The sequence below is a fragment of the Lagenorhynchus albirostris genome, chromosome 19, assembly GCF_949774975.1.
Source record: "Lagenorhynchus albirostris chromosome 19, mLagAlb1.1, whole genome shotgun sequence".
In the NCBI taxonomy this organism is placed as follows: Eukaryota; Metazoa; Chordata; class Mammalia; order Artiodactyla; family Delphinidae; genus Lagenorhynchus; species Lagenorhynchus albirostris.
Genome location: NC_083113.1, coordinates 53,835,259 through 53,860,696, shown reverse-complemented (window position 1 = coordinate 53,860,696; position 25,438 = coordinate 53,835,259). Strand labels below are relative to the sequence as shown.

Below are 25,438 nucleotides of genomic sequence, written 5' to 3'. Positions count from 1 at the left end.
CTTCTGGTCCAGAGGGTGGGCGGGGTTAAGGAAAGTGAGGCACTGGATGGGCCGGGTTAAGTAAAGTGAGGCACGTGGGTTGGCCGGGGTTAAAGGGAGTGAGGCACGTGGGTGGGCGGGGTTAAGGGACCGTGAGGCAAGGCATGTGGTGGGCGGGGCTAAGAAATGTGAGGCACCTGAAGCTGGCAGCCCGCAGGTCCCTCCAGGCCAAGGCTGAGGGTGGGGGTGAGGGTTGTGCTCAGAGCTGGAATCGTGGAGGGCGGCTGCCGGGGGGTACCTGAGCTCACAGAGGGAGGCCGATTCGGCAAGAAAAGCATGGGGGAGGAAACGCCCTGATTCTCTCTTCCCGCGTCCCCGCCTCTCTGCCAGGTAGCCAGCATTCTCCAGGCTCAGCCGGAGGAGCCCAGGTGACAGGGTGGGGAGGAGGGCTGAGGACAGGTGCCTGCAGGGTCCTACCTTTTCCATCTGGCAGTGATGAGCGCCTGCTGAGCCAGGCCCTCTGCTGGGTGGGAAGGATCAGAGACGGCAGGTTGCGGCCGTGAAGCCAGGGCCATCTGGCCTGAGGACCGGAGCTCCTGGAGCTCGCCCGCCAGCCCTGCAAGTCCAGGGCCCTCCTTGTTCTCACGCAGGGCACCTGGCTTCCCTGAGTGGCCGGAGGTCGTCATGTGGGTCAGCTGACAGGCCGCACACCTGAGGGATGTAGAGGCCTCGGGGAGTGAGGAGGCCAGGGGAGGGGGAGGTGTGCGGAGAGGCAGGGAGGTAGCGGGGGTGGGAAAAAGGTATGGGGTTATCAGGGGGCGGTGAGGGGGTTACACCAGTTGTCCTTGGGAGAGGGATGAGGGGCCTGGCTGAAAGGGCGGGGCGGGGGGGGGGCGGATGGAGGTGCAGAGGGAGGACTCAGCAACCCAGCAGCAGTGGGCTGGCCGTGGGGCAGGGTGGAGGTGAAAGTTCCGTTTCTTCTTATCTCGGGGAGGAGCCAGCTGGCTGGATGCGTCTAGGCACTGGACCTCAGGGAGCCCGCCACAGACCAGAGGCATCCACGTCAGCCAGAGCTTCTCAGAAATGCAGGGTCTTTGGTGCCCACCCAGACCCTGGGGATCAGAACCCGCGTTTTCTGGAGACTCTCACTGGCCTAGAGCTTCCGTGACGCCCTACCGCACAGCAGTCTAGGTGGACGGCCGGGTTCTACCCTGGGGGTGACTCTTCCCCCCACCCCACCCCACCCCACCCCACCCGGGGACACTAGGCCCCATCTGGAGACATTTTCAGTTACAACTGCAGTGGGTGGTGGAGAGGTACTCCTGGCATCTAGTGGGTCAGGGCTGGCGGGAGGCCTGCTCAACATCCTTTGATGCCCAGGGCGGCCTCACAACAAAGGAAGGTCTGCCCCCTAACGCGCCAGGGTGAGGAGTCCTGGACATTCGGAGAGGGTGTCCGGGCTCTGCCGTGAGCCCCCGACTCTCGGCCTAGGTCTCGTCCCTTCCCATCGCCCTGGGAGGCCCCTTCAAAGCCACACAGAAAGGCCAGATGTCAATGAGTCACTTACAGTTTATTTTTGCCTGAAAGTATTTCACATCTCTGAACACAGCTACGTGACAGTAGTATTAACCATCAGGAAAAGCAACAGTGCGAAGGGAAAAGGTGGCATGTCTCGACTCTTCTTTTTTTTTTTTTTCTTTTAAAATTTTTTTTTTTTTTTGCTTCTGCTTCTTCCTGCACCAGAGTGCTGTAAAGTATGGGACCGAAGGGGAGCGAATAAAACCAAACAACAGAAAACAACAACAACAAAAAAAAACACGAAACGGAACACACTCACACGCACACACGAAATCAAACCTGGCACGGAAAATGAATTAAGACTGAAACCCAATTTCTTTTTTTTCCCTTTTTTAAAAAAATGAGGGCATAGTCGGGGGGTAATAAAGTCTACCTAGCAAAGTATAAAACGACAAAAGCATGGTTTCCATTGAATAAGATTAAATATATATAAAACAATTACATTGACTGGGGGTTAGGTCTGGAGGTGCTGAAGGGGGGCTGTGTTTGTGCTAAACCAACAGAAGAAGGGGCTTGGGGGAGAGGGGACCCCAAGTAAACCATGAGGGCTGTTTTGTACAGTGAGGGCTTGTTTATAAAAGAAACAGAGGTTGGTGTGTCTTTGGGGCAGGTGTGGGGACGGAGGGGGCAGAAGGGGCGTCTGCGCTGCAGTGGTCACATTCGTGGGCGGGGTGGGCAGTCAGGCTGGTGGAGGCGACGTCTCTCTTCTCCCAAGAGACCATGCAGAGAGGCGGGCATGCATGAGGGGACCGCGGGAGGCACAGGACGGCGGGGAGGCCACAGGTCGCAGAGCCTCAGCGGGGATGGGGGCAGCAGAGGCCACCGCAGATGGGAGAGCTCCGGGGGAGGGGGAGGGGCAGCTCTCCTGCGGGACGGATGGGAGGACAGGTTAGCACCCTCCCCCTCCAAATGTGTAAAAGGGGGCCGAGAGAAAGCTGGGGCCATAGAGGAGCAAGACGACAATGTGGGGACCCCACTTCTCCTCCCCCAGCTGACCTCCACCCTGTGAGGAAACTGGAGACGTCTGGGATCGAAACACACGGTGGCGTGGCGGGCAGAGGGATGGACGGACGGACCGACATGAGAGCGTTAGCATAGAGAATCCATTACGAAAAAGCAATTAATTTTCCAAGGAGGTTCTTTTTTTTTTTTTTTTTCCGTCTGTTTGTTTCCTTTAAAAAAATAACAAGAATACTACCACTACCCTGACAGCTGACTGGTTTGTACAGTACTACACGCCAGGGGCGGCCGGCGGGCGGGCGGGCGGGCGGGCGGGTCAAAGACTTCATAAATAAGAAGCAGGTCCCAGACCTGCAATTTGTCAACGTTTCTTAAATAGGCGCATTATTTAAATCTTATGTACAACAAGAATCACTTTGCATAGCAATGGCGAGGACACAGGACGGGTGTGGGTGTGATGACGTGACCACGTGACCGGGTCTTGTCCGATGGCGATGATGGCGATGGCGATGGCGGGGCGAGTTCTCCGCAGGGCCTCGGAGGGAGAAAGCATCCTTCCTTGGCCTCCAGGCCCGTCGGGGTTGCGAGACGATGGCATCAGAGTTGACTCTTCCCACATGGCATTGAACACAGAGGCAAAGAAAATCCACAAAGGGTCCCCCCTCCCCAAGCGCCCCCATCCCCACCCTCTCCCCGACCCGCTGCCGCTCCTCTGGTTGCTACAAAGTCCGTTTTAGATCAGGTCAATGTTTCCGATTATGAAGCTAAAAGAATTAGGTGGGGGCTGGGCGTGCTTACGGACCCCCTCCCCACCCCCTCCCCCCTCCGCCCTCCGCCCCCAGAAAGACTCCCCCGTCTATCTCACAGCCAGGACGCGGGGTGGGACCCCGAGACCCGCTGCTCTACAGCTATTAGTCAAGAGTTGCGTGTCGCAGTTGCAAACTCCTTCCTGCCGAGTGGGAGCTTCACCAGGCTTCCGTGTAGCGGACGTCCACCTCCTTCAGGTTGGGAAGCTTGGCCTGGGGGGAGCAAGAAGGATCCAGTCCCTTCCAGAACCTGGTGGCGCAGAGCTCCATCCCGCCCCCGCCCGGCGGCTGGCATTCCCACGATGCCCTCCCCACTTTGTCACCATCGGGGGCTCCCGAGCCCAGAGCTGGGGAACCTCCGGGAGAACCAAGTAGGCGGCACGGGGCTCCACAGAAAGCAGGCGATAGCTGCTGGGGAGCCCACATTCCCACCCCACAGAGGCTTCGGGTCACTGGCTCTGAGGGCAGGAAACCCAGGATGTGCGCCCCCCACCACCGTCACTTGCAGGCCACCTGCCCTTGGGTAGAGCCCTGGCCTCCGGGAGCCGGCTTCCTCATCTGTGGAGGGAATCTGAGTCCAGTCCCTGGCTCACGGGACGGGGCGAGGCAGGGCAAACCCAGAGCACCCGGTCCGAGACAGTGCCTGTGCCCTCAGGGCTGTCAGGAGTCCGGCGGGGAGAGTGGAGAGGGATCCGTAAGCTGCCGGTTCCTGGCGGGTGGGTGGAGATCCTTCCCACTCAGGCTCCCCCACGTGGATCGGTGGCCGGACTACAGGATCCCACCTGCTACTCCTCAGAGCGGCTTCCTGCCCCCCATCGCTGCCACCCAGACGCGCTTCTGCTCTGCCTTCTTTTATGAACGGTTTACTTTTTCTTACAAGCCTTTGCTGTACAGAGAGGCTGCTAACTGGTCTCCTGCCTTTGCTTCCCGCCTCCCCAGCTTCCTGGGCACTGGCCTGCCCGGCAGGCTCACTTTAACCACTCCTTTCTGTGCAGGCTCTCCCGCCCCAATGAACGGAGCTGGCGGTCCCCTCCCTGCTGGCCCCTGAGCCCCGTCCTGCTGCAGTCTGCTGCACGTGTCTGTCTGCCGGGACTGAGCTCTCTCCTGGGCAGGGGTGAGCCCACCGCACCTCGGCGTCCCTGTCCCCAGCGCAAGCCTGCCACACAGAAGGCGTCTGGAGGCTTGGCCAGTGAATGGGCCTCAGGCTACAGGTCTGGCTGAGCTGGAGGGGAAGCTGAGGCGGGGGGGGGGGGGGAGGCCCTGCTGGAGGTGGGCTTCCAGGGCGCCCAGGATCTGGTGCGCTCCTGGCCCGGCCCTTCCTTCCCAGGGCTCTGCGGCTGAGCCCACTCCTCTGGGCCCAGGATGAGGGGGCGGCAGGAGCCTGCTGAAGGCTCAGCCCTTCCAGCCCTGACGAGACATGCGTTTTTACAAACAAAATGTGCCCACCTTCCACCACCCAGATCCTCTTTCCTTGATTTTAAGTTGCCAACCTAGCCCAGCCTGCGGGTCCTGGGTCTCACCTGTGTGACTGCACCAGCCCTGCAAACCTTCTCCATGCTGCTACCCCTTGCTTGTACTCGCCCTCAAAAATCCTGCTTTCCGCGTAACAACCAGAACGAGCTTGTAAAAGCAGAACTCACTACCCTGCTTAGAGCCTCTGAGAGCCTCCTGAACCTGGATGAGATCCAGAGTCCTTCCGTGACCTGCGAGGCCTTATCCGGTCTGGCTCCGGTCTCTTCTCTCACTTTCTAGTCACGCTGGCTACAAAGTCGGTTCGTACCAACCCTTTCTGCCTCAGGACCTTTGCACTTGCAAAGGAAGGAAGGAAGGAAGGAGGGAAGAAAAGGATTACCTTCAGGTCTTCGTAGGTGTCCGCCGACAGCTTGGTGCTGTTCATGTTTAAGCTGCAGAGACTCTTCATGGCTGTCCAGGGACAGACAGACAGACACAGTCATTAGGTCAGTGGGACCCCACAAGGGGCAGTTGCAGGTACAGGATGGAAAAGCTGGGGGCGGACTGAGTTGCTGAGGCCTCTGGTTCAGAGACGGGGTCGGGGAGGTGGGGTTTCAGAGGCACAGCCCGGGACCACTACGTACAGAAGGTCTATTTCAGGCAGGAGCTGATCTGAATTGGGCCCACGTTCTCCCCCTGCCCTCTGAGCCTCTCTCCCTTCTGGTCCCCCTCTGTCATGTCCCTCCACTGCCTGTACCCCAAATGTCCCCAGAACTTGCCTGCCGCACTGCAGACAGTGGACCCCGCTGTGACTCTAAACCTCATCCTCTCTGCCCTCCGTTACCCCGTCACCTGCCCCCAGCCACTCCCAAGCCACCCAGAACGTGCCGACAACCTTGCAGGAGTCATGCCCACTGCCCAGAATGCCTCCCCCTCGGTCAATTCCTACGTATGTGTCTTTCACCCCCAGATCCAGTCACCTCCCTGGGAAGCCTTCCTGGATTCCTCCCAGCTGAGGCCCAGGGCCTCTCATCTAAACCAATGGACCTGGAAATGGGAAATGCAGATTCCCAGGCTCGACATCACCCAAGATTTGAGTTTAGTAGATTGGGGTCAGGGTACAGAAGTCGACAGCTCTAGGTGCCTCGAGTATTTTGGGGCTCCTCCTACTAGGGCGGTGCTTCTCAAACTTTACTGTGCGTTGAGAATCGCCCGGCACTTTGTTACAGTGCAGTTTCTGAGTCAGCAGGTCTGGGGCAGGGCCCGAGAATTTGCATTTCTAACCAACTCCCGGGTGAAGGCTGTGGCTGGGGCTGCAGCTGCTGTGGCGGCTCAGGGGAGCACGATCGCCCTCAGGGGCTGGGACAGCGTCGGGAGCGCACAGGCTGGGCCTCACTCATTCTTCCTTTTTCCTCTAGAGCATCAGCTCCACGAGGGCAGGGATACTTCTGCCTGGCATGGGGGAGGTGCTCCGGGAGCACACAGCACGGTGCGTGAATGGAGGAAGGGAGGAAGGGATGAAGGGATGGATGGAGGGACTCACAGCTGAGGGCCAGCAGGCCGGCGTCGGTGACGGGCGTCTCGCACAGGTTCAGCACCTGCAGCATCGTGAGGTGTTCCGACAGGAGCCGCAGGCCGGCGTCTCCAAACTGTGGGGCAGAGACCTGCTCAGCCTGGACACTGACGCTGGCCTCCCCGGGCGCCCGGGGCGACGACCCCGAGGCAGGGGCAGCGGCGGAGCAAGGAGACAGGACAGAGCCCAGGCCTGAGGCCCATGGCCTCCACGCCTCAGGGCCTGGGCCGCTCTCGCTTCTCGCCAGACTCCAGTGCCCTGACCGGGTTCAAATCCAGCTTCTGCCAGTGCCGTGGACCAGACAAGGGCCCCCCCCTGGAGTCGGTGTTGCCGTCTGTCAAGGGTGGCTTTGAACTCAGTGACTCGTGGCTACTAGCGGGAGCCGAGGTGGCCCTTCCCTGGGCGGGACAGTGGGACAGCAGGGCAGCTGGGAACGCCCGGGTTCTCTTCTGCGAGATGAAGGTGTCGGCAGGGCCTGCACCTCACAATGGAGTGGAGACCACACGTGCTGATACGTGTTTAACAGCCCAGTCGGTACTAAGCACGGGCAGCGGGCACCGTGCGCTGTGGTCATTACAAGGAGGAGACCCACCAGCCGCCTGCACACCCCCTGGGCAGGGGTGTGAGACCTGTGTCACGTGTCAGCTGTGCCGGGCACGCCCCTGCTCTGGGCCTTGGCGACTCCAACTGTGGGACGGGCCACTGGGCTTCACGAGGGGCTAAACCTTCTCTGGCCTGGGACCCTCCGGGGGACGTGGGTGCTGTGCCGTGGAGGGGGCGTGGTGATGAAGCGAATGGCCCCGTGGGTTCTGGGCAGAAAGCCAGCCATGGAGGAGGGTGCAGGGCAGGCCTGGGGCAGGGGTGCACGGTGGGCACGGAGGGGGCGCAGGGGGCAGGGGCAGGGCAGGCCACATGTACCTGAGTGGACCACAGGTTCAGCTGCTTGAGAGAAGGCAGTTTGATGAGGTGCTCAGCGCAGGCACTGGTTACGTTGGTGAAGGCCAAACTGAGGTTCTCCAGGTTTCCAAAGGAGCCAGAGCTCAGCAAACGAGCCAAGTCAGCATCCTGCAGACGGGACGGGCAGGCGGGGTCTCAGGAGGCCTGGGGCTGCCAGCAGCTCCCCGAGGCCCTAAGCCTCCCCTCCCCAGCCCCACAGAAAGCTGTGGCGGGGAGGAGAGCACGGTCCAGTGGGTTGGGACAAAACGGGGTGTCAGGGAGGGCGCGGCTGCCTCCACGTCTCCGTGGCGGCAGCTGCCTAGCTGGAGAAAGCCTTCGGAGCTGTGACCCACAGCCTGAGTCACCAGTGGGGTGTTCCGAGGCCACGTCCCTCCCACAGGCGTGTGCACGTGTGTCCGACCATCTCACTTTCCCAGGCGGGAGCTTGCGCCCACTTCCTACCTGCAAACACTGAGGCCCTTTCCAGGAGTATGTGAGCACTAGACTCTGAGGTCGTTGAGGGTCCCTTCCATCTTTGTGATAGAATCCTTGAGTTTTAGCTGCCAACTGGCTGCCCTGGATTAAGGCTAATCTCCCAGCTAGGTGGGGCCACGTGCTAAACCTGGACAATGGTATACAAGCAGATGTGTCCCGCAGAACTTCCAGGAAGGTCTTTAAAGGGAAGGGGCGTGTTCCTCTTTGCCTCTTCCTCCTTCCTCCTGGCTTGAATGGAGATAAAATGGCTGGAGCTTGAGCAGCCAGTTTGGACTATGAGGTGGAAGCTATGTGCCAAGGACAGTGGGGCAGCAGGATAGAAGGAACTAAGATCCCTGAAGACCTTGTAAAATGGGGAAGGAGGCACCAGCCTGATAGGCTTCTTGTCATAAGATAAAATGAATTATGAGCACAATTTATGTGGTACGTGAATCCTCCATATATATGAGCTATTATCGTCATCATTGTGAGTAACTGGTAACATAGTAACATTAATATCAACAGTAATCTTTATCATAATGTTTGGTTTCCTGCAACCCAGTTCCCTCCTAGGGAGGGAAGTACCATAGGGTCCCTGTTTACCTCCTCCCATCACCTCCAGCAGACACTGTCTGCTGTTCCCCACCGGGGAGGGTAACCCGCTTCTTCCCTCCCAGCCCTGCAGGAGAATGAAACCGACTCACTGTGGACTTGGAGGGCAGTGTTAGCCTGGTGGGCCCGCCTTTCCTTTGCTGCAACAGAAGTCAGACTGGTTACGACCCACTTTTCCCTGAGCCCTCACCCGGTACCCGCACCTCCAGTAACACCTCTCATGGCACTGTTTGTATTCCTTGGGAGTGGCGGGCAACATGGTGGTCTTTGTCTCAGGGGCAGACCCCGAGGCCAGGTCTGAGGGCAGGTGGTATATCAGAGAGGCGACCTCAAGAAACCCCAGCGGTGGAGCGGGGAACTGAGACCACAAGGCCCCTAAAGGAAGAGGCTGTGATCACCCCTGGGCCTCGGGGAAATGGTGGCGAAGTCACATCTCACAGGGAGACCCCACCTCTCCTGTCAGTCACTGGTTGAGAGCTGCTCCAGGAGACCACGGGGTGTGAATTTTCCACCCTTCTGTCCTGCTGTGCCCGTGGACAGAGAAAGCCCTTTGGCCAGGAGGTACGGGTGCTGGCGTTTGGAAATCAAGCCCCGTGCCCTGAAATGAAGGGCCTGAGGGAAGTGGGTGAGGGAGGGAGGGAGGGAGGAGGGGCACAGACAGCCACTGCCAGGCTTGGCTCGGAGGGTGACACAGGATGTGGCTGTGACCGGGCGCATATGGGCTGTTTGACCTTGGGCCACAGACTCAGCCTCTCTGATCATCTGGAAAGTGGCGGGTGGCAATCTCGACCTCTCTGGGTCTGGAGGAGGAGTCAGTGAGGTGGAGGCCGGCACAGGTGCCACGGACCCTGGGCTCTGCCCTGCTCACTGCAGCCACGCTCTCGCTGCTGGGCAGGGGAGCCCCGGAGCCGGGCCGGGCAGCCGGGCGTGGACTCACCAGCTCCTTCAGCTCCCGCTGCCGGTCGCACAGCTGCTCATACATGCGCTTCCCCACGCCCGTGCTCTCCAGGGTCGAGATGATCTGCAGCTGCGTGTCGTTGTTGTCGATGATGTTGTATTCCAGCATCAAGCACAGGATCTGCCAAGAGCCGGGAGGCGAGTTACCGCCAGCCCGAGGCTCTGGGCAGGGCTGGTCCTCGGAGGCGCGGAGGCCTGAACCCTCAGCCTGTCCCAAGAGCCCCTCACGCCTCGGGAGGCGGCCAAGCTCGGCACACCCATGCGTTCCCAGGTCTTGTTCTCTCCCCGCTCTCTGCACTTCCGGCTGTGCGATGCTGGGGGGATCGCCTGCCCCGGTGTCCCCTCTGTGTAACGGGAACATTAGTGCACACACACTCAGCGCGTGGGAGCTCCTGGTTAACGCTTGTGGGCACCATGCACGCCGGGCCCCTATGGCCCGGTAGAGCCCAAAAGACAGGACACCTCTTTCTATCCCTTGCTTTTCCACGGAAAGCTCTGGGAGTCAAACTCTTTGATGCTCTCCCTGCTGAGAGGTGAAGTCTAATTCCCATCCCCTTGACTATGGGCCTGGCCTCGGTGACTCACTTCTATTATTTTTTATTTATTTATTTTTTTCCGGCACGCGGGCCTCCCACTGCTGTGGCCTCTCCCGTTGCGAAGCACAGGCTCTAGGCACGCAGGCTCAGTGGCCATGGCCCACGGGCCCAGCCGCTCTGCGGCATGTCGGATCCTCCCAGACCGGGGCACAAACCCGCGTCCCCTGCATCGGCAGGCGGACTCCCAACCACTGCGCCACCAGGGAAGCCCTCACTTCTTTTTTTTTTTTTTTAATTTATTTATTTATTTATTTGACTGCACTGGGTCTTAGTTGTGGCACGCTAATCTTTAGTTGCGGCATGCGTGTGGGATCTAGTTCCCTGACCGGGGATTGAACCCATGCCCCCTGCATTGGGAGCGTGGAGTCTTAACCACTGGACCACCAGGGAAGTCCCGGGGACCGACTTCTCATGGCCAGAAAGTGGCAGAAGTGATGCTGCCTGACTTCTGAGGTTGAGTCAGGAAAAGAGATATAGCTTCTGCCGGGTCTCTTTGGACAGTGGCTGTGGAAGCCCCAGGCTTCTGGGGACTTTGGGGGAGACAGAGGTGACATGAGTGCCCGGGGCTGGTGTGTGCTCCTCGGTGAGTGGGACGGCTACGACCAAGGCTGCTGTGTGGACGGCGGCCTGGCAGCCCCAGCTGCTCCAGCCTCCGCTGGTCGAGTCCCCTCAGGCCAGTGCCAGACACGTGAGGGAAGCAGCCTTGGGAGGACCTAGCCCACCCCCATCTGACTGCGACCCCATGAGACACTCAGAGTGAGAAGTGGTCAGCTGAGCCCAGTCATCCCAAGACCCAGGAGCAAATAAATGAGCATTATTGTTTTTAGCCCCCATTTGGGGGTGGTCTGTTCTGCAGCAACAGACAAATGGAACAGAAACCTGCCCAGTCGATCCCTTGGACCCACGTGGATCAAAAAGTGAAATTAAAATGAAATTAGCAGACGGTTTGATGAAGGTCTCCCGCTCCCGCTAAGCTCAGGAGGGCTGGGGCTGTGCCTGCCTCATCCGCTGCCGTGTCCCCAGCTCTTGTAATAACTCGGGGCTCCTAGAAGCTCCTAGAAGGTGCTCCATCAACAAGGATGAAGTCCTGGGAGAGTTGGCAACCTTACCAGGGACTCGGGCCAGCTCCTTACCTCCACCATGGTCTGGTTCCCCCTCAGCGCCAGGAGCATGCAGGGTCCCAGCTTGTTTTCTGCCAGGGAGAGCAGGAATTTTTTGGTCTTGTAACAGGAGCCCATGAGGATGTGCACCTGTGAGGAGAGATGGGCCAGGTGAAGGGCAGTGACCGCGTGGGCTGTGGCCCGCGGTGCCTGCCTTCTACGTGCTACAAGGATCGTGAGACCAGAAGACACGGATCAGACACGCCCCACACCCAGTCTGGACACTGCATCCGCAACGATCACCAGACTCTCCCCGGGGGATTCAAAGGATGCCCCCCCCACCCCCGACACCGGCTCCACTGTGCTGCGTGAAGTAAGCCACTCACAGAAGGACATATCCGGTAGGGTCCCACTCATGGGAGGGACCTAGGGTCAGACTACAGAGACGGAAAGGAGAAGCGGGGGTGGGGTGGGGTGTCGGGGCTGGGGGAGGGCGTGGGGAGCTAGTGTTTACAGCGGGGACAGTTTCAGTTTGGGAAGATGAAGGTTTGGAGATGGATGGTGGTGGTCACTGCGGAACACTGTCGGTGCACTTGACGCTACAGAACTGTACACTTAAAGACGGTTCAGGTGGGCAGAAATGAACACAACGTTGTAAATCAACTACACTTCGATAAAAATATTTTAAAAAATGGTTAAGGTGGTAAGATGTATGTTATATATGTTTTACCTCCGCTCCGTACACACACACAAAAGCCCCCTCTCCCGTCCCCCTCGGGACTCTGCTGACACCTGGCCCTCTGGGTCGTGGCACTGTCAAAGCTGGCGGAAACGTCTCGGCAGCCCCTGCTCAGGGTGCGCAGGCCCACCCCTCACACGCAGGGTAGGGAACAGTACGGAGCCCCGTCTCCCCTTCCCAAGCGCCCTGTGAGTCCCAAAGGTATTCTGAGTGATCGCCTGCCCCAGAAACCCAAGAACTGGCCAATTCTGCTCCATCTTGGGTTATCCGCAGGCCGGCCATTAAGAAAAGTGTGTTTCTTTCTGGTGCATCTGGAGATGGGTGCCCAAGGGCAAGGGTCCCCAACCAACGGCTGGGAGGCCCACACACCTGGTGTGCTCTCCCCCTGACTTCACGTTAGAGCAAAGGCCCTTCTGCGGTTGGAAACGGCAGCCTAATCAAGGGGACCTCATCCGTGCCATGCGTCTCCATGGGAACGACGCATCACCATCCAGGGGCTGCCTGCTTCCTTCCCCACGTATATTCTTTTCTGCTCCATCACCAACAACTCTGGCATACAAATGCAATCTCTCAGGCTGGGGAGCTGCCAGCTCCCTGACTTCTCTCTCTCACAGTCCCCGCACCAAGGGGCGGGGGGGACCACGGGGCGTTGCCATGGTGAAGCTGTGACATCAGAGCAGAGAAGCCTGTGAGAGGTGGTGCAGGCAGGCAAGGCCAGCATTTTCAGGACACACAGGGCACTCAAAGGGGACGTGTCAGGCAGCAGGCGAGGAGTGGAGAGCAAGTGCGTAAGGAAAGGAACCTAAAAATAAGCCCCTTTCCAGAGAGGATCCAGAGGCAGTGCTGGGGTCTGTCGTCACTGCGCACACACTGCCAAGTTCACTGCGGAGAGCGCTATGAGCTGCTCACCCCACTGAACCGGCTGCCCAGTAGGGATGAGAATAGCCACACCCGTCACTTCTGCGCACTCACTGTGCGCTAGGCCCTGGCCCGGTGCCTCGCATATATTATCACAGGCAGTCACCATGGTAACCCCGAGACGCCAGGACTACGCTCCCCGTTTCACAGACGAGGAAACCGAAGCCCCGAGAGGCAAGTTACTGATCTGAGGTCATCAGGCTAGCATGTAGCAGGGCTGCAACCTTAGCCACAGCTGGCCTAGGCTTGCGCCTTCCTCAAGCTCTGGAACATGAGTGACTGTGGAACGGAGCTGGTTTCGTCAGCAAGCGGGCTAGGTGAGGTTGCCGGCCGCCTAGAGGAGCATCTGCCCTGGGGAAGGGGCATCTGTGCCTCCTTTCACAAGATGGACACTCTCTGCTACTGGAAGAAGGGCCGGCTCTGGACAGCGTGGGCCTGGCCGAGGGAGGAACCTGGAGGCCGGAGGCCTGTGTGACCTCGGGCAAGCCACTGCACCTCTCTGTGCCCGTTTCCACACAGAGGTAGTTAAGGGATGGGGCTGCCGTGAAGATGAAGAAAGATCGTGCATGTGAGGTGTCGGTCACAGTGCACAAGGCAAGTATCAGGAGTCACCAAGGATGCGGCTATTGGTCTGGGGATCTCAGATGCCTCATCTCCAAGGTGGGCCGGTCATCCTGACCTTGGCGCTACGGGGCAAGGATCAGACGAGCTGGCGGATGGATCTGCAGCGCCTTCTGGGATACCTGTGCCCATTACGCGCTCAGTCCCTTGAACAAAGCAACGCGCTGCAGTGAACCCGATGAGCTTGGGCAGTTAACACCTGTAACGTCTGGAAGATGGGGTAATAGGAAGTGTCCCTCCTCACGCTGCTGGGGGAGCCTCTGGCTCGGGGCCTGCTCAGGTAAGAGATGAGGAAGTGACACCTGTGGCCGGCGTCACCATCACCATCTTCATCACCGGCATCCTTTCAGCCTGGAAATTCCAGGGCTGGCCCCAGCGGGCACGGGGCGGCTCTCTCACTGGTCAGGGGAGGGGAAGCCAGTGTGCCCGCCCGTGGCTCCGGCCACTCCCACCCCTGCCCCTCACGTACCATACTGGCGAACAGCTCCCCGTCGTCGTCGCAGGCCACCCCTCCGGGGCTGTAGAGCTGGAACCAGCCGTCCTTGCCGGCTCGCACGCTCAGCAGGCACGAGTGGACCTGCCGCAGGGGGAGAGGCTTGGTCAGCCCCTGCAGACCCACGACGACGGTGGCCCACGATCCACACACGCCAATGGCAAACGCCCAGACAAGTCCCACGGTTAAGGAACTGGTTTAACTTAGTTTAGTCCAGACCCGCCCAGCCTTCTACTAAATTCCACGGAAGGCCTTTTGGGAAAAACTCTGATATCCATAAACAGGGGAACTCCAGCTCCTCAGGATGGAGGGCCGGGTCCTGGCTTGTTTAGCTGCCCTGAATAAAGCACGTCTGTGGCCAAGTCGGGGTAGAGAGGCGCAAAGGGACCTCTGTGCCGCTCTCTCCTGCACCTTGGATGGGGGCATTTTTTTCTCTTTTCTCTGTCTGGGTGTCTGTCCCCCTCTCTGTGTCTCCAATTCCTCTCTCTCTCTGCTCTCCTTTCTCTCTGAACCTCTGCCCCACTCCCTCACTTTTGGGGCGTTTGCCCCTCCACCTCTGGGGGTCTGCCTGCTTCCCTACTTCACCCTCATGGGTGCTGTCCCCAGGGTTTGCCTCTGTCCCGCCGATGTCTCTCTCTCTCTCTCTCTGGGACCCTGACATTCTCTCCTTAGGAGAAAGGGTCTCTGTCCAGAGTCGGGGGCAATTTCAGTGCTGCCCGAAGCACAGCTCTCTCTGTGGCTCTCAGCTTCCTCCCCAGGGCTCCACGCGTCTGTGTGTGGGTGGCGTGTGTGCGTGTGTGCAAACACGTGTACACATGTGGGAGGAATTCCACATCCACCCCGGCCCCGCTGTAATTGCAGGGAGAGAGTGAAGGACGAGCTCCTGCCAAGAGTCACTTACTCACAGATATTCAGTTGATCACAACCCACACACAAGTAAACAGAAAGCAGGGGCGGCAGGGCTCTGACTTTCCCCTCTGAGTTGGAAGACTATCGGCCGCTAACTTAGCTATACTTCAGAGAAACAAGGAAGCAAGAGTATGAAACTCTGTTCAACAGATACAGCAGAGAATCTATAAGAAAACAACTGTGGCTCCATCTGGGAGGGAGAAGGTGGGAAGGGAGACGAGTGAGGGGAAGAGAAGCAGGAGAGGAAATCAGAGCAGGAGGCGGGCGGAAGCGGGAGGCACGGCTGGCAAGAGGGGCCTGCGGGGGGGCCGTGTCCTCAGCAGCCTCCCGGGCGTTACCCGGGCTGGGAAGTTGCCCTCCTGGCACCCGGCACTGCCGCTCCGCTCTGGGATGCAGCTGCTACCGCTTTTATTCATCAACTTCAAAGTCGGTGTCTGAAATGAAGCCTCACTTTCCAGGGGAATTCTGAGACTCTGCCTTCACGCACGGCGAGGGATGGCTCAGGGTTAAGAAGAACGGAGACCATCGCTGGTACCCAGACGTTTAAAAGCTCCCTGTCTATGGCTTCTGCCTGAGGATCGCTTTTGGAGGCAGGTGTAGAATCATGGTGTTTTCGAACTAGATCCTTCTAGATCCTTCTCGACCCAGGCTTTATAGTGTGGCCTCTTAGAATATACTCTGGCTCCACCGAGAAGAACTCCCTCCCTCATCCTCCGGCTCCGCCTCTGTCCCCGCCTGGGAACCAGGCCCCTCGTGCCCCAGACTCTGTGTGCACAGAGGAGGGGCCTGAGCACCTCAGGGCAGCCCCCGCCCGGCCCGCTGCGCACGCTGCATGGCTCGCCCCTTCTGGAGCCTAACTACCCCCGGGTGAGGGTAGGGCCTCGGCCCGTGTACCAGCTGTGTGATCTCGGGCATGTAACCCCCGTTTTCTCAACTCTAAAAGGAGGGTGATTCCAATGTAAAATGGGGATGATGGCAGCACCTAGTCACAGGGTTGTCGTGAGGATTAAATGAGAGAACGCATGTGCCTGACACAGCGTGAGCACCCAGCGAAGGCTGCTGCTGTCATTACAGCGATGCAATGGGAGAACGGCTGGGGTGGGTTCCCAGCCCACTCTGAGTCCTTGTTCACACACAGGGGCTCTGGGAGGGAAGGCTGCTGCCCTCTCCCTGAAGCCCAGCTGTTGGAGGGGCAGAGTGGCCCCTCGGGGAGGCCCTAGGCCACCATGCCCGGGAAATAAAACCTGGCTCAGATCCCAGCTCAGACATCTTCCCTGGCCCGCTGATACTCAGAACGGCAGGACCAGAGAGGATGAGCCGTATCTCAGAGCTGGTTAGGAGCCCGGGTGCCAGCCTGGCCCTAAACCATGGCCCGTGCCCTAAGGAGCCGGTGGGAAACACCTCTGGGGAGTCTCAGTTTACAGTAAAACACTGACATCACGGGCCAGGCTTGGACACTTGGGTTGGGGGCTGTGTTTATGCACAAGGCAAAGGAGCCTTTGTAAACTGTTAAGGATGCCCGCGGGGCACAAGGGGGCCCCGACAGAGCCACATGCGCCCTGCTGCAGCCTGGACCGTGTGCCTGCGAGGGAGAGGGAGGCCTCACCTCTTGTCGTGGGTCTTCGGCGAACCTCTGAATCACGTACTTCAGTTCCCTGAAAGAGACGGGGTAGGGGCAGAGTCATGCCCTGGGTCCTGGCTGGGGTGGGCCAGGATGGGGGGCTGAGGACAGAGCTGGGGAGGGGCGGGGGCACCGGCTGAGCTGGCGGGATCAGGAGACGCCTGGACGGGCCTGGACACGCGTCTCCGGGAGAACTTCTGGGAGGAGCCATCCTTGCCTCCCAGAAGGCACGTGACGAGGACGGGCCGGAAGGAGGGCTGGCTGCTGGGGGACGCCCGCAGGACAGAGGACACTCGTCCGGGAAGAAGGTAACAAGGGCGTTGCCCAAATACTCACTTGGTGAACTTCTCGTGTGCGAGAGCTCTGCAACAGAAACAAAGGGAAAACCGCAGTGAGCAGGGCGTTCGCAACAGCACAGTGACCCAGGGTCCTTCCTCTGGGGGCGGCAGGCTTTCTGCCGGATTCCAAGAATGAAGGGGAAGTTGAGCATGAAACACCGACATCGTGTCCCCACTCGACATGACATGGAGCAGAGGAACGGGAACGGGCTGAGTTCCCCGGGCCCCTGCTTACTCTAAAAGGAGGGTAATTCTATTGTAAAATGGGGATGACGGTAGCACCTAGTCACGAGCACCAGGCTTCAGAGGAAGCAGAAGCGGCGCTCCGGGGGGTGCACGTGAGCACGTCTGCACGTGGGCACCAGGGACCCAGGTGTGCTTGTGAACTGTTCCACCACTAAGGCGCGGCTGCGCTAATTGCCACCACTCATCCGAGCGGCAACCGGGGACCCTTCTCAGGGCCAATCGCCTCATGGGCCCACCGTCAGGTGTATCCCCGCAGCTGTGGGAACAGTGACTGCAGCCGATGACGCCACTGCTCTCAGGAGTCGGATTTCTCCAGTCTCAAATCCTGGGGGCTCCAGGGACCAGCTGGGCCGGCAAATGGGGTAATTACTGAGTGTAATGGCCCCTGGGAGAGCCGCATTTCATAAACACAGAGCTCCTCCGGAGAGAGCCCCCGGGGCTGCCTCCTGGGGCCCGGCTCCTTCACAGCTATCAAAACAGGCCTGCAGGCATTTTAGGGCCTGGTGATTTAGACAAAGCCTTCTCCTCAGGCCATTATCCACCAGAGAGTTTTCTCCCTATTTTCCCGTGATAAATTCAATACTGGGATAAGGGCTGGAGAGACGGAAGGGTCCGTTCCTGGCCCAGCTCACTGTGGGGCGGGAGCTAATCCTGTAATGGGGGTACTAAGGGAGCTTTCAGCATATGGCCGCACAGCACACAAAGCCATTCCGCACGCGTTATGTCTGGATTTCTACTCTGGCCCTCGGGAGACGGGAGAGGCAGGTTTTCCTACGCCCATCTGACGCACAATAAACACCGCTGACGTGACCGCATGGGGCCTTTGTACTCTTAGCTCAGTGAAGCCATCTAGCCATGCAAGCACGTGATTTCCCCATTTTCGGGGGTGGGAGTGAGCCTCCTCGGGGTCCCACAGCTGAGGACCAACACCTCCATCCCCATCTCCCGCTGTCGTCTGTGGTGTCCCCCGGTGCGTCCCGTGACCTGATCGGTCCCCCTGCTAAGGCCGGGGTGGCCGACGGAGGTTGTCCTTTCAGGGCCGGAGGGTGCTGGGGACGTGTGTGGGACTTACTCTTTGGGGAATGGAATGGGCTGAAGCAAGCTGGCCAGAGACGGTCTCCAGTCATCATAGTCAGACCTGGAACGAGAGGGGCCGACGGTCAGGGCTGGTCTAGACGAGGGGCGGTTAATGGTGTGTTATCACACAGGGTCAAAGATGGGGCGAGAGTCTGGCGACCTCGGCTCCCAGGGGCCCCGAGGGACAAGCAGCTGGTGTCTGCAGCGTGGCCGCGAGGCCTGATAAGCCTCTCCGGAGACTTCCCCGTGGCCGCCGAAGGGGCTGGTCACCCAGCTCCCCGGATTCCTGCTCCTCGCCACCACACCCAGGTTCCCAGACCCTCGTTCCTTCTACCTTCCAGAGCACGGAGGGCTGTCATGGGCTGAAACGTATCCCCCTCAGATTCGTACGCTGAAGTCCTAACCCCAGGACCCGAGCCCAGGAAGAGGTGACTGAGGTAAAACGAGGTCATTGGGGTGGGTCCTAACCCAACCTGACTGGTGTCCTCGTAAGTGGAGATCAGGACACAGACACACACACAGGGATGACCACCTGTGAGCCGAGCAGAGAGGGCCTCAGACACAACCAACACTACCCGCACCTTGATTCCACAGTTCCAGCCTCCAGAACGGTGAGAAAATACATTTCTGTTGTTTAAGCCCCTTGGTCTGTGCTGCAACCTGGCCTAAGCAGAGGACGGCCACGGACCCCAGACCTAATTTGTGGTCCTGTGGGCCCGGGGCTCCCTGATGTATAGAATTCGCTGTTTTTTGTTTTCTTTTGTTTTGTTTTGTTGGCACTGCCGTGCGGCTTGTGCGATCTTAGTTCCCCAGTCAGGGATCGAACCTGTGCCCCCTGCGGTGGAAGCGTGGAGTCCTAACCACGGGACCACCAGGGAAGTCCCAGAATTTGTTGTTTTTCAACCTTCTTTTCATTCAGTTGGACCCCTCTGCCCCCCGCCGCCCCAAGGAGCTTTTTCAACATTTTCCTCAATTGCTCTCTAAGTACACTATATCTGTATGCTGTATGTCTGTCTCTACTTCATTCCAAAAAAGAGGAAGATCTTCTCACCCCCCAGAACAAATAATTCGCCCTCACCAACAATGCACAGTTTAGATAACCCCGGCGTAGGAACTGTTCCCACCCCTCCTTCCTCCAAATAAAGTGATGATAAAGTGGCAGCCTTCAGAATCCAGCTCACACCCTGGAGTGTTCCGCGGAAAGCCGCCGGACACACCGAAAAGAATTCCCAGAAAAGCCTGTGGCCTGAGATAAGTTCTGACAGTGTTGCCAGCTGAGAGTTACTAAGCACTGACCAGGCCAGGCAGTGGGCACAGCCCGGCTCACTTAGTCCTCAGAACAGGCACTTGAGGACAAAGAGTATCGCACCTGCCCTACAGGTGAGAAAGCGAGGCCCCTCGTGCCTCCTGAGTTCAAGCAGCTAGGACGCTCAGAGCAAGGATTCACAGCCAGGTCCTCGGACTCCAGTGCCCGAGGCTGGGTGTGTGCTTTATGCTGCCCATGGGTGGATGGGCACAGGGAGCCCAGATCACGATGTGGAGACAGACCCCTTTCGACCTCATACCTGCGGTCATTGATTTTTACAGCTGGCTTGTCTTCCCTCTAAACCCCTTCCCTCTTTCCCTCCCACCTGTCACTGACTGACTTATGGTTTCCAGAAAAATCTAAAAGTAATAGGAGCAAACACTGTAGACAGCACCTGTCTCGAGCCAGGGGCCCTTCCAGGCACACACATGGATCAGCCCCTGTGTTCCTCCCAGAGACCTGGTGAGCTGGATGCACCCGCCATCCCCATTCTACAGCCAAGGAAACTGAGTCTCGGTGAAGACAGGCACTGGCCCAAGGCCACACAGTCGGTAAGAGCTGGGGTTTGACCCCAGGAGCCTGGCTCCCGTGTCTGTGCTCCTGCCCACTGAACAACACATCTCGTGGCCCCTGTTTCCACCTGCAGAGGCAGGCCCTGTTCCCTTTCTCAAAAGGGGCACGTACTCATTTTTCTTTTGCTTTACAAAAATATGTTCAATGTAGAAATGCCATTAAATACAGGAATCTCTACGGAGTGTTTAAATCACCCATGATCAGAGTGGGTGTCAGAGGAGCTGTGGCCGCGCCTGGTGTGTAGGACCTGCTGGGCTCCCGGACAGACACAGCCCGGACCATGGCTCACTCCGGAGGAAGGGCAGGTGATCAATGAACAGCGTTGTGTCACTGGGTCCAGGTGCTAAGCTCAGTGGGAGGATGGGGCAGGGGTCTAGGTGAAAGTGTCTCCCCAGCCTGGAGCTCGGCCTCCTGAAGGCTCTGTCATGGCAGCTCACGCAGGACCAGGGGGAGGACGCAGGGGTGAAGGAAGAGGCAGAGGCAGACGGACTTCCTTCCTGGCCTGGGCCCTGCCCAGCTCCAAGTTTGCAGCTGGCCCCTGGACTTACTCCAAATGTCCGGTCTGACCATTTTAGCGTACATGGTGGGTGTGCTGGGCAGAGACTGGGAAGCTAGGAGCCCGGGGCCTGGCCAGGCCCAAGGGATGGGCGTGGGATCCCTGTGGCCAGCAGAGCGCCTGTCAGGAGCATCCTGAGAGCAGTGCTGGCCTCAGGGCTGGCAGGCCAGGCTGACCTGGGGTGGAAGGGAGAGCTGCAGGCCGGGCCGTGAGAGGCCTGAGCCCACCTGCAGGAAGGACAGGATAGCCAGGCCTTCCTGGGCTCAGGGAGGAAGGGGAGAGTGAACCAGGTGCCTTAAGCAACCTGAGGGCCTCTGATGGGCCTCAGGTGTCAAGCAGCACACATTTAATCCTATAACCCCCATTTACAGATGAGAAATGGAGGCCCAGAGAGGTCAGGACACCTGCTGAAGATCACAGAGCTCATGAGGGGAGAAGCTGGACTGGAACGAGGCTCCTTGAGCAAGAAATCCAGCCCTCTGGCCTCGGGCTGCTCTCCACGAGCGGTTTAGAGCCTACATGGCTGAGGACTTCCTTTCTCTTGCTTGGGAGGGGGAGCGGGGGCGGCGGGGGGTGGTGGTGGGGGTGGTGCGCGTAGGTAACACCAGAGACAAGCTGGGCCGGGGAGGGGTGGACGTGGGAAATGAGGGCAGAGTGGTTCCGAGGATTTGGGGCGGCCGCCTTGGCCCGGCAGAGACAATGCACACTTGGTAGAATTGTAACCCAGCTTGACAGGTGCTGTTAGACCAGAGCTCGGAGCTGTCCCGTGGACAAGGTGCTTCCTCCAAGCAGACCCTTTCCCCGATTTCACGGAATCTTCCGCATGGCATAGGGAGAACACGCCAGCCTGAGGGCACGGGGGGCCAAGCAAGCCTCTGAGAAGCCGAAGCCCCCAGCACACGGGTCTGGGACGGGCAGGCCTGGCCCTGACGGCTGCGTGCTCGCAGCACCCAACCTGAACCCTGGCTCTGTCACGGCCACAGCCTGGAGAATGCCGTGTGTGGCTCCCTGGGGTGGGGCACTGGTGGGGTCCTCAAAGGGGCCCCTGGGGGTGAGCTAGGGCACAGCGAGGCCTGGGAGACCAAGGGGAGGTCCACGGCCTTTCTAGAAGACCATGAGCAAGGCACCTAATGCAGCCCAGGGCGCCAGGAGGGTGTGTCAGGGACACAGCTCATTCTGCTTTGCTCCTGCCGTCACACGTACAAGTATCTGCTCCCTCCAAAGGCAACTAGCTGGCCCAGGGATTAAAATCCAAGGTGAGAAGTGAGTGGCCTTTATCTCTGAAGCTGGGGACCTGGGCAAACCCCCCTTCTCTGCCTCGTCATCCCACCAGGGACCTTCCAGGGCTGTAGGCAGATCCGCTGGCCTCAAATGCTCTAGGGAGTGTCTGGGTTCTACAGAGTGGCCACAAGCCCCAGGAATCTGCATCTGAAATTTTCCAAACGGATCAGTCCATCTATACGCATACATACACTATACATACACACACACACAGACACACACACACACACACACACACACACACACACGTGTATTTCTGCTGCTCTGCAGACCTCATCTAAAACCCTCGCCGGAAGCCCGAGCACGGAGATGCTGAGCGTGGGGATGGGGGTACCTGTCCTTGCCGCAAGCCTGCAGGGTGCCAGGTGGTGTGGCGAACGCGTGGCACACACAAATTCACTGAATTCTCGAGGCAGCCCTGAGAGCCAGGACGCACTGACAGGCGTCCCTATCCTTATTTCACAACTGGGAAACCGAGGCCCAGAGAGGCGGACTCATTGTCCGAAATCATACGATCAGTTGAACGGTGGGGGGGAAGACTGGACCCCAGTCTGGCTGACATTCAACCAAGGAGGTGAGGTGGTCCTTCCACCCCCGACCCCGGGCACCCAGCTCCCGCCCCCGAGTCCCACTGGGAAGACAGCGGCTGGCAGACGGTGAGCTGACCTGGAGGAACGGCTGGCAGCGGTGGTGTCTGGGGCCTGAGGACCCACGTGAGGGCAGAGATGCTGACTGGGCTCCAGTCCACCCCACCCCAGAGCCTCATCAGACTCCCCAGCCACACTCACGGGCTTCATCCTGGCCGCGCGGTCGCCTGCAACCTCCTTCTCCATCTCTCCGCCTGTTGGAGGCTATTCCAGCCACTCCTTGTCCGCCAGGGTCTCCAAGCCCCCAGACAGTCCCCCTTCCCTGCACTGAACTCCGGGCATTTCCGCTCAGCAGAGCTGCGCTATCTGGCTATGCCAGTCCTTCACGGAGCAGGGAGGTCCTGGGTGATGTCCCCGGCGCCTGCCTTCTACATTCTAGTCACTATCGTGCTTCCCGGTCACGAGGACAACCCCAAGTCCATCTGCATTTTCCCTGAAGGCCCCGAGGGGTGAGGCGTCTTCCAGCTGACCTCCAGCCCAACGAGGCCTCTTTTAAAATCCATGTGTTTGCAAAAGTAACAAGTAGCCAGATTCGAGCTGATCAGAAAACAGTGGATGTGCCCATCTCCCATCTCTCCCTCACGATGGCAGCTCTTTTCTCTTCCTGGACGGAAGGGCATCCCTTTGCCTGTGGCCACACGTGTGTCAGGAGATTCCCACGCTCCATCCCACCGGGCAGGCAATGTCGCTGCTTTCAGAACTTGGTGCTACTCAGATTCAGAGGGAATGAGAGCAGGGGGCGTTGGGTCCCCAGCATTTAGCACAGAACCTGGCCCACCTGGGTGTGCTGTAAGTGTTTGGTGAAAGAATGCATACATAAGTGGGTAAACAAAAGTGTGAACCACACACACGTGCCCAGGAAGTTAAGAGCTGGAATCCGAACAACTATAGGCCAAACGTGCTCTGTCCAGCTCCCAAAGTCCACATTCTTTCCATCGAACCACCCAGCTTGGGCCTCACAGGGTGATGATCTCAGAGTCAGCCTTGACCTGTGCTGGGAATAGTTTTCCTTTTCTGAGTCTCCAGGGAACGTTTTGCAGTTTACGTTACTTTCCAATGGTGTTAAATTCTAACTATTTGAGGGCCCTCTGATGGGAACACAACTAATCAGGGCCCCTGTCCACTCTCTCGGGATGGAGTGGTGCCCGCCTGTTCCTGTGGACGTGGTCTGCCAGGCTGGGCCCAGGCTCTAAGCATGGCTTCTTTGGCCCCCACAATGCACTGATAGGACCCCTCAATTCCACATTAGAGCCTCTGTCCTTCCATTCTTTACACACTACTCTCATCTGGGGAGCCGTCCTACTGGAAACAGCAGTCCACTCTCACCAAGTCCTAAATTCTCCCAATAGCCCCTCTGAGGAAGACACCCATTTTAGAGATGAGAAAACTCAGGCCCAGAGAAGCCAAGAACACTGCCTGCAGTTACACAGCAGACTAAGTCCTATGGCCGCATTTCCTCGATTCTCAGATGCACACTTCCTGCAAACTGAGTCTGCACTGAATGCCACATTCGTGGGTTTTTTTCTTTCTTTTTTCCCCTCTCAAAGTGCTGTTATTAAATCGATGATGTGTCTTACTCCCAATGGTACCTTAAAATAGAGGAAACACAGTTGTAGTCAGAAAGTGTAGTAACTCCCATCTGCCCAGTGTCCATGCCTGCAAGATACCTGCTCTGTGCTGGGGCCCGAAGCCATGCCCTCTAATGGCTGGGGGCAGCTCGACTCAGAGAGGGTGGGTAACCAGTGCAAGGTCACAAGCTAACACTGACACCCCTGGGCCCTGAACCCGGCAGCCTGGCTCTGAATCTGTGCTTTTTCCAACGTATCGTGCTTTGGAGCACTTTGAGCTGCTGGGGTTTTGTGGATTTGACACATGTGAGGCCCTCCAGTGGGCCAGTGAGTCAAGCAGGCAGCAGGGTTAGAGAAGGAAAGCTGCTAGGGAAAGAAGTGATCAGGCCCACATCGTGCTCTGCGCTCCCCCAAGGTGAAAAAGGCTTCTGGACGTACAAACCCTGCTTCGTGGAGATCTCCGGGTGGGGCGGGACGTGCTACCCTGAGCAGTGGTCAGGAACGCCGCCCAGCGCCCAGCAGGCAGCCTCTGACGGGCCCCCTGACCCCCACCCAGGACCTGGCAGCTGGGCAATGCGGGCAGGCAGGAGGTCTGGAAGCAGATCAGGAAGAACAGAGTCCTCATTCATGAGCATGTTGATGAAGAAGGAAAAAAAATGTGTGTCAACTGCATGATGAAACTCAAATCCTTAGTGCTTAATGAGAACTATGAATCAGGGCCCGAACTGGCAGAAGGTCTGGGAGTTCCAGGTGTCTGCGGAAAACAGCCGGAGTCAGGGGCCGCAGGAGAGCCGGGCCCGGCCAGATGAGAAGGAGATGTGGGCCGCGGCTGGCTGGTCCCTCAGAGGGCTGGCCGCCACCCTGGGAGAAAGCGGGGACTCCTCCAGCCTTAAAGAGACTGAGACGTGTTCTCGGAGATGCTCTCTGAGCAGAATTTTAAATCTGCTTTGGGTGGGGAGATCGCTAATCGCGGTCGTGCCCTCAGCTGGCCTTGGCTGCCGGAACCAAGGGAGGCCTCCCCTTCTCCTCTCCGGGGCCAAAGCAAGGGCAGAGGAAGAGTCTGGGGATGCTGCAACCAGAGTCACCTCCAATCGCGAGAAGCCACTGCATAACGTGTACGCCTGTGTGTGCACACACGTGCTCACCTCCACAGACACCACAGGCCTCGCTTTTAGAGCGTGAACAGGGGCACCCCTAGGCAGCTCTCATTCACCAGCTCACCAGGCAACCGGCAGGTAGCCTCCACCCTCCGGACCACGAGCACACTCCGGGCAGCACCCCGTTCATGAGAGCAGAACGAATGCCGCAGAGACGAGCAACAACGACGCGGGGACTCAGTGTGACCCCAGCAACACTGACGAGCCCCAGGAGGCAGGCCCCCCCCAGATCGAGGGGCCCTGGTGCCCTGACATTAGATAAGCGCCGGGCATCGGTCAGACGCGACCATGCCGTCATGCCCCCAACCCCTCGGAAAAGCCCACGTGCCACCACCCACTGCGCCGGGCAATGCCCATCCCTGCAA

At 58.8% G+C, this 25,438-nt stretch overlaps 1 protein-coding gene across 3 annotated transcripts in view; it reads right to left on the bottom strand.

The window, feature by feature from the left end:
• Positions 1–3,349: 3,349 nt before the first annotated feature.
• Positions 3,350–25,438, bottom strand: part of CMIP (c-Maf inducing protein) — a 264,562-nt gene continuing 242,473 nt past the window's right edge. For all 3 annotated transcript variants that reach the window (XM_060131647.1, XM_060131648.1, XM_060131646.1), the window contains 11 exons: positions 17,981–18,046; positions 16,661–16,687; positions 16,310–16,358; positions 13,771–13,878; positions 11,057–11,173; positions 9,308–9,448; positions 8,463–8,510; positions 7,267–7,413; positions 6,319–6,424; positions 5,176–5,246; positions 3,350–3,536 (listed from right to left, as the gene is read on the bottom strand). In XM_060131647.1, the coding sequence (XP_059987630.1) occupies positions 3,483–3,536; positions 5,176–5,246; positions 6,319–6,424; positions 7,267–7,413; positions 8,463–8,510; positions 9,308–9,448; positions 11,057–11,173; positions 13,771–13,878; positions 16,310–16,358; positions 16,661–16,687; positions 17,981–18,046 (934 nt within the window). In that variant the 3' untranslated portion in view covers positions 3,350–3,482. The remainder of the gene's footprint in view (positions 3,537–5,175; positions 5,247–6,318; positions 6,425–7,266; positions 7,414–8,462; positions 8,511–9,307; positions 9,449–11,056; positions 11,174–13,770; positions 13,879–16,309; positions 16,359–16,660; positions 16,688–17,980; positions 18,047–25,438) is intronic.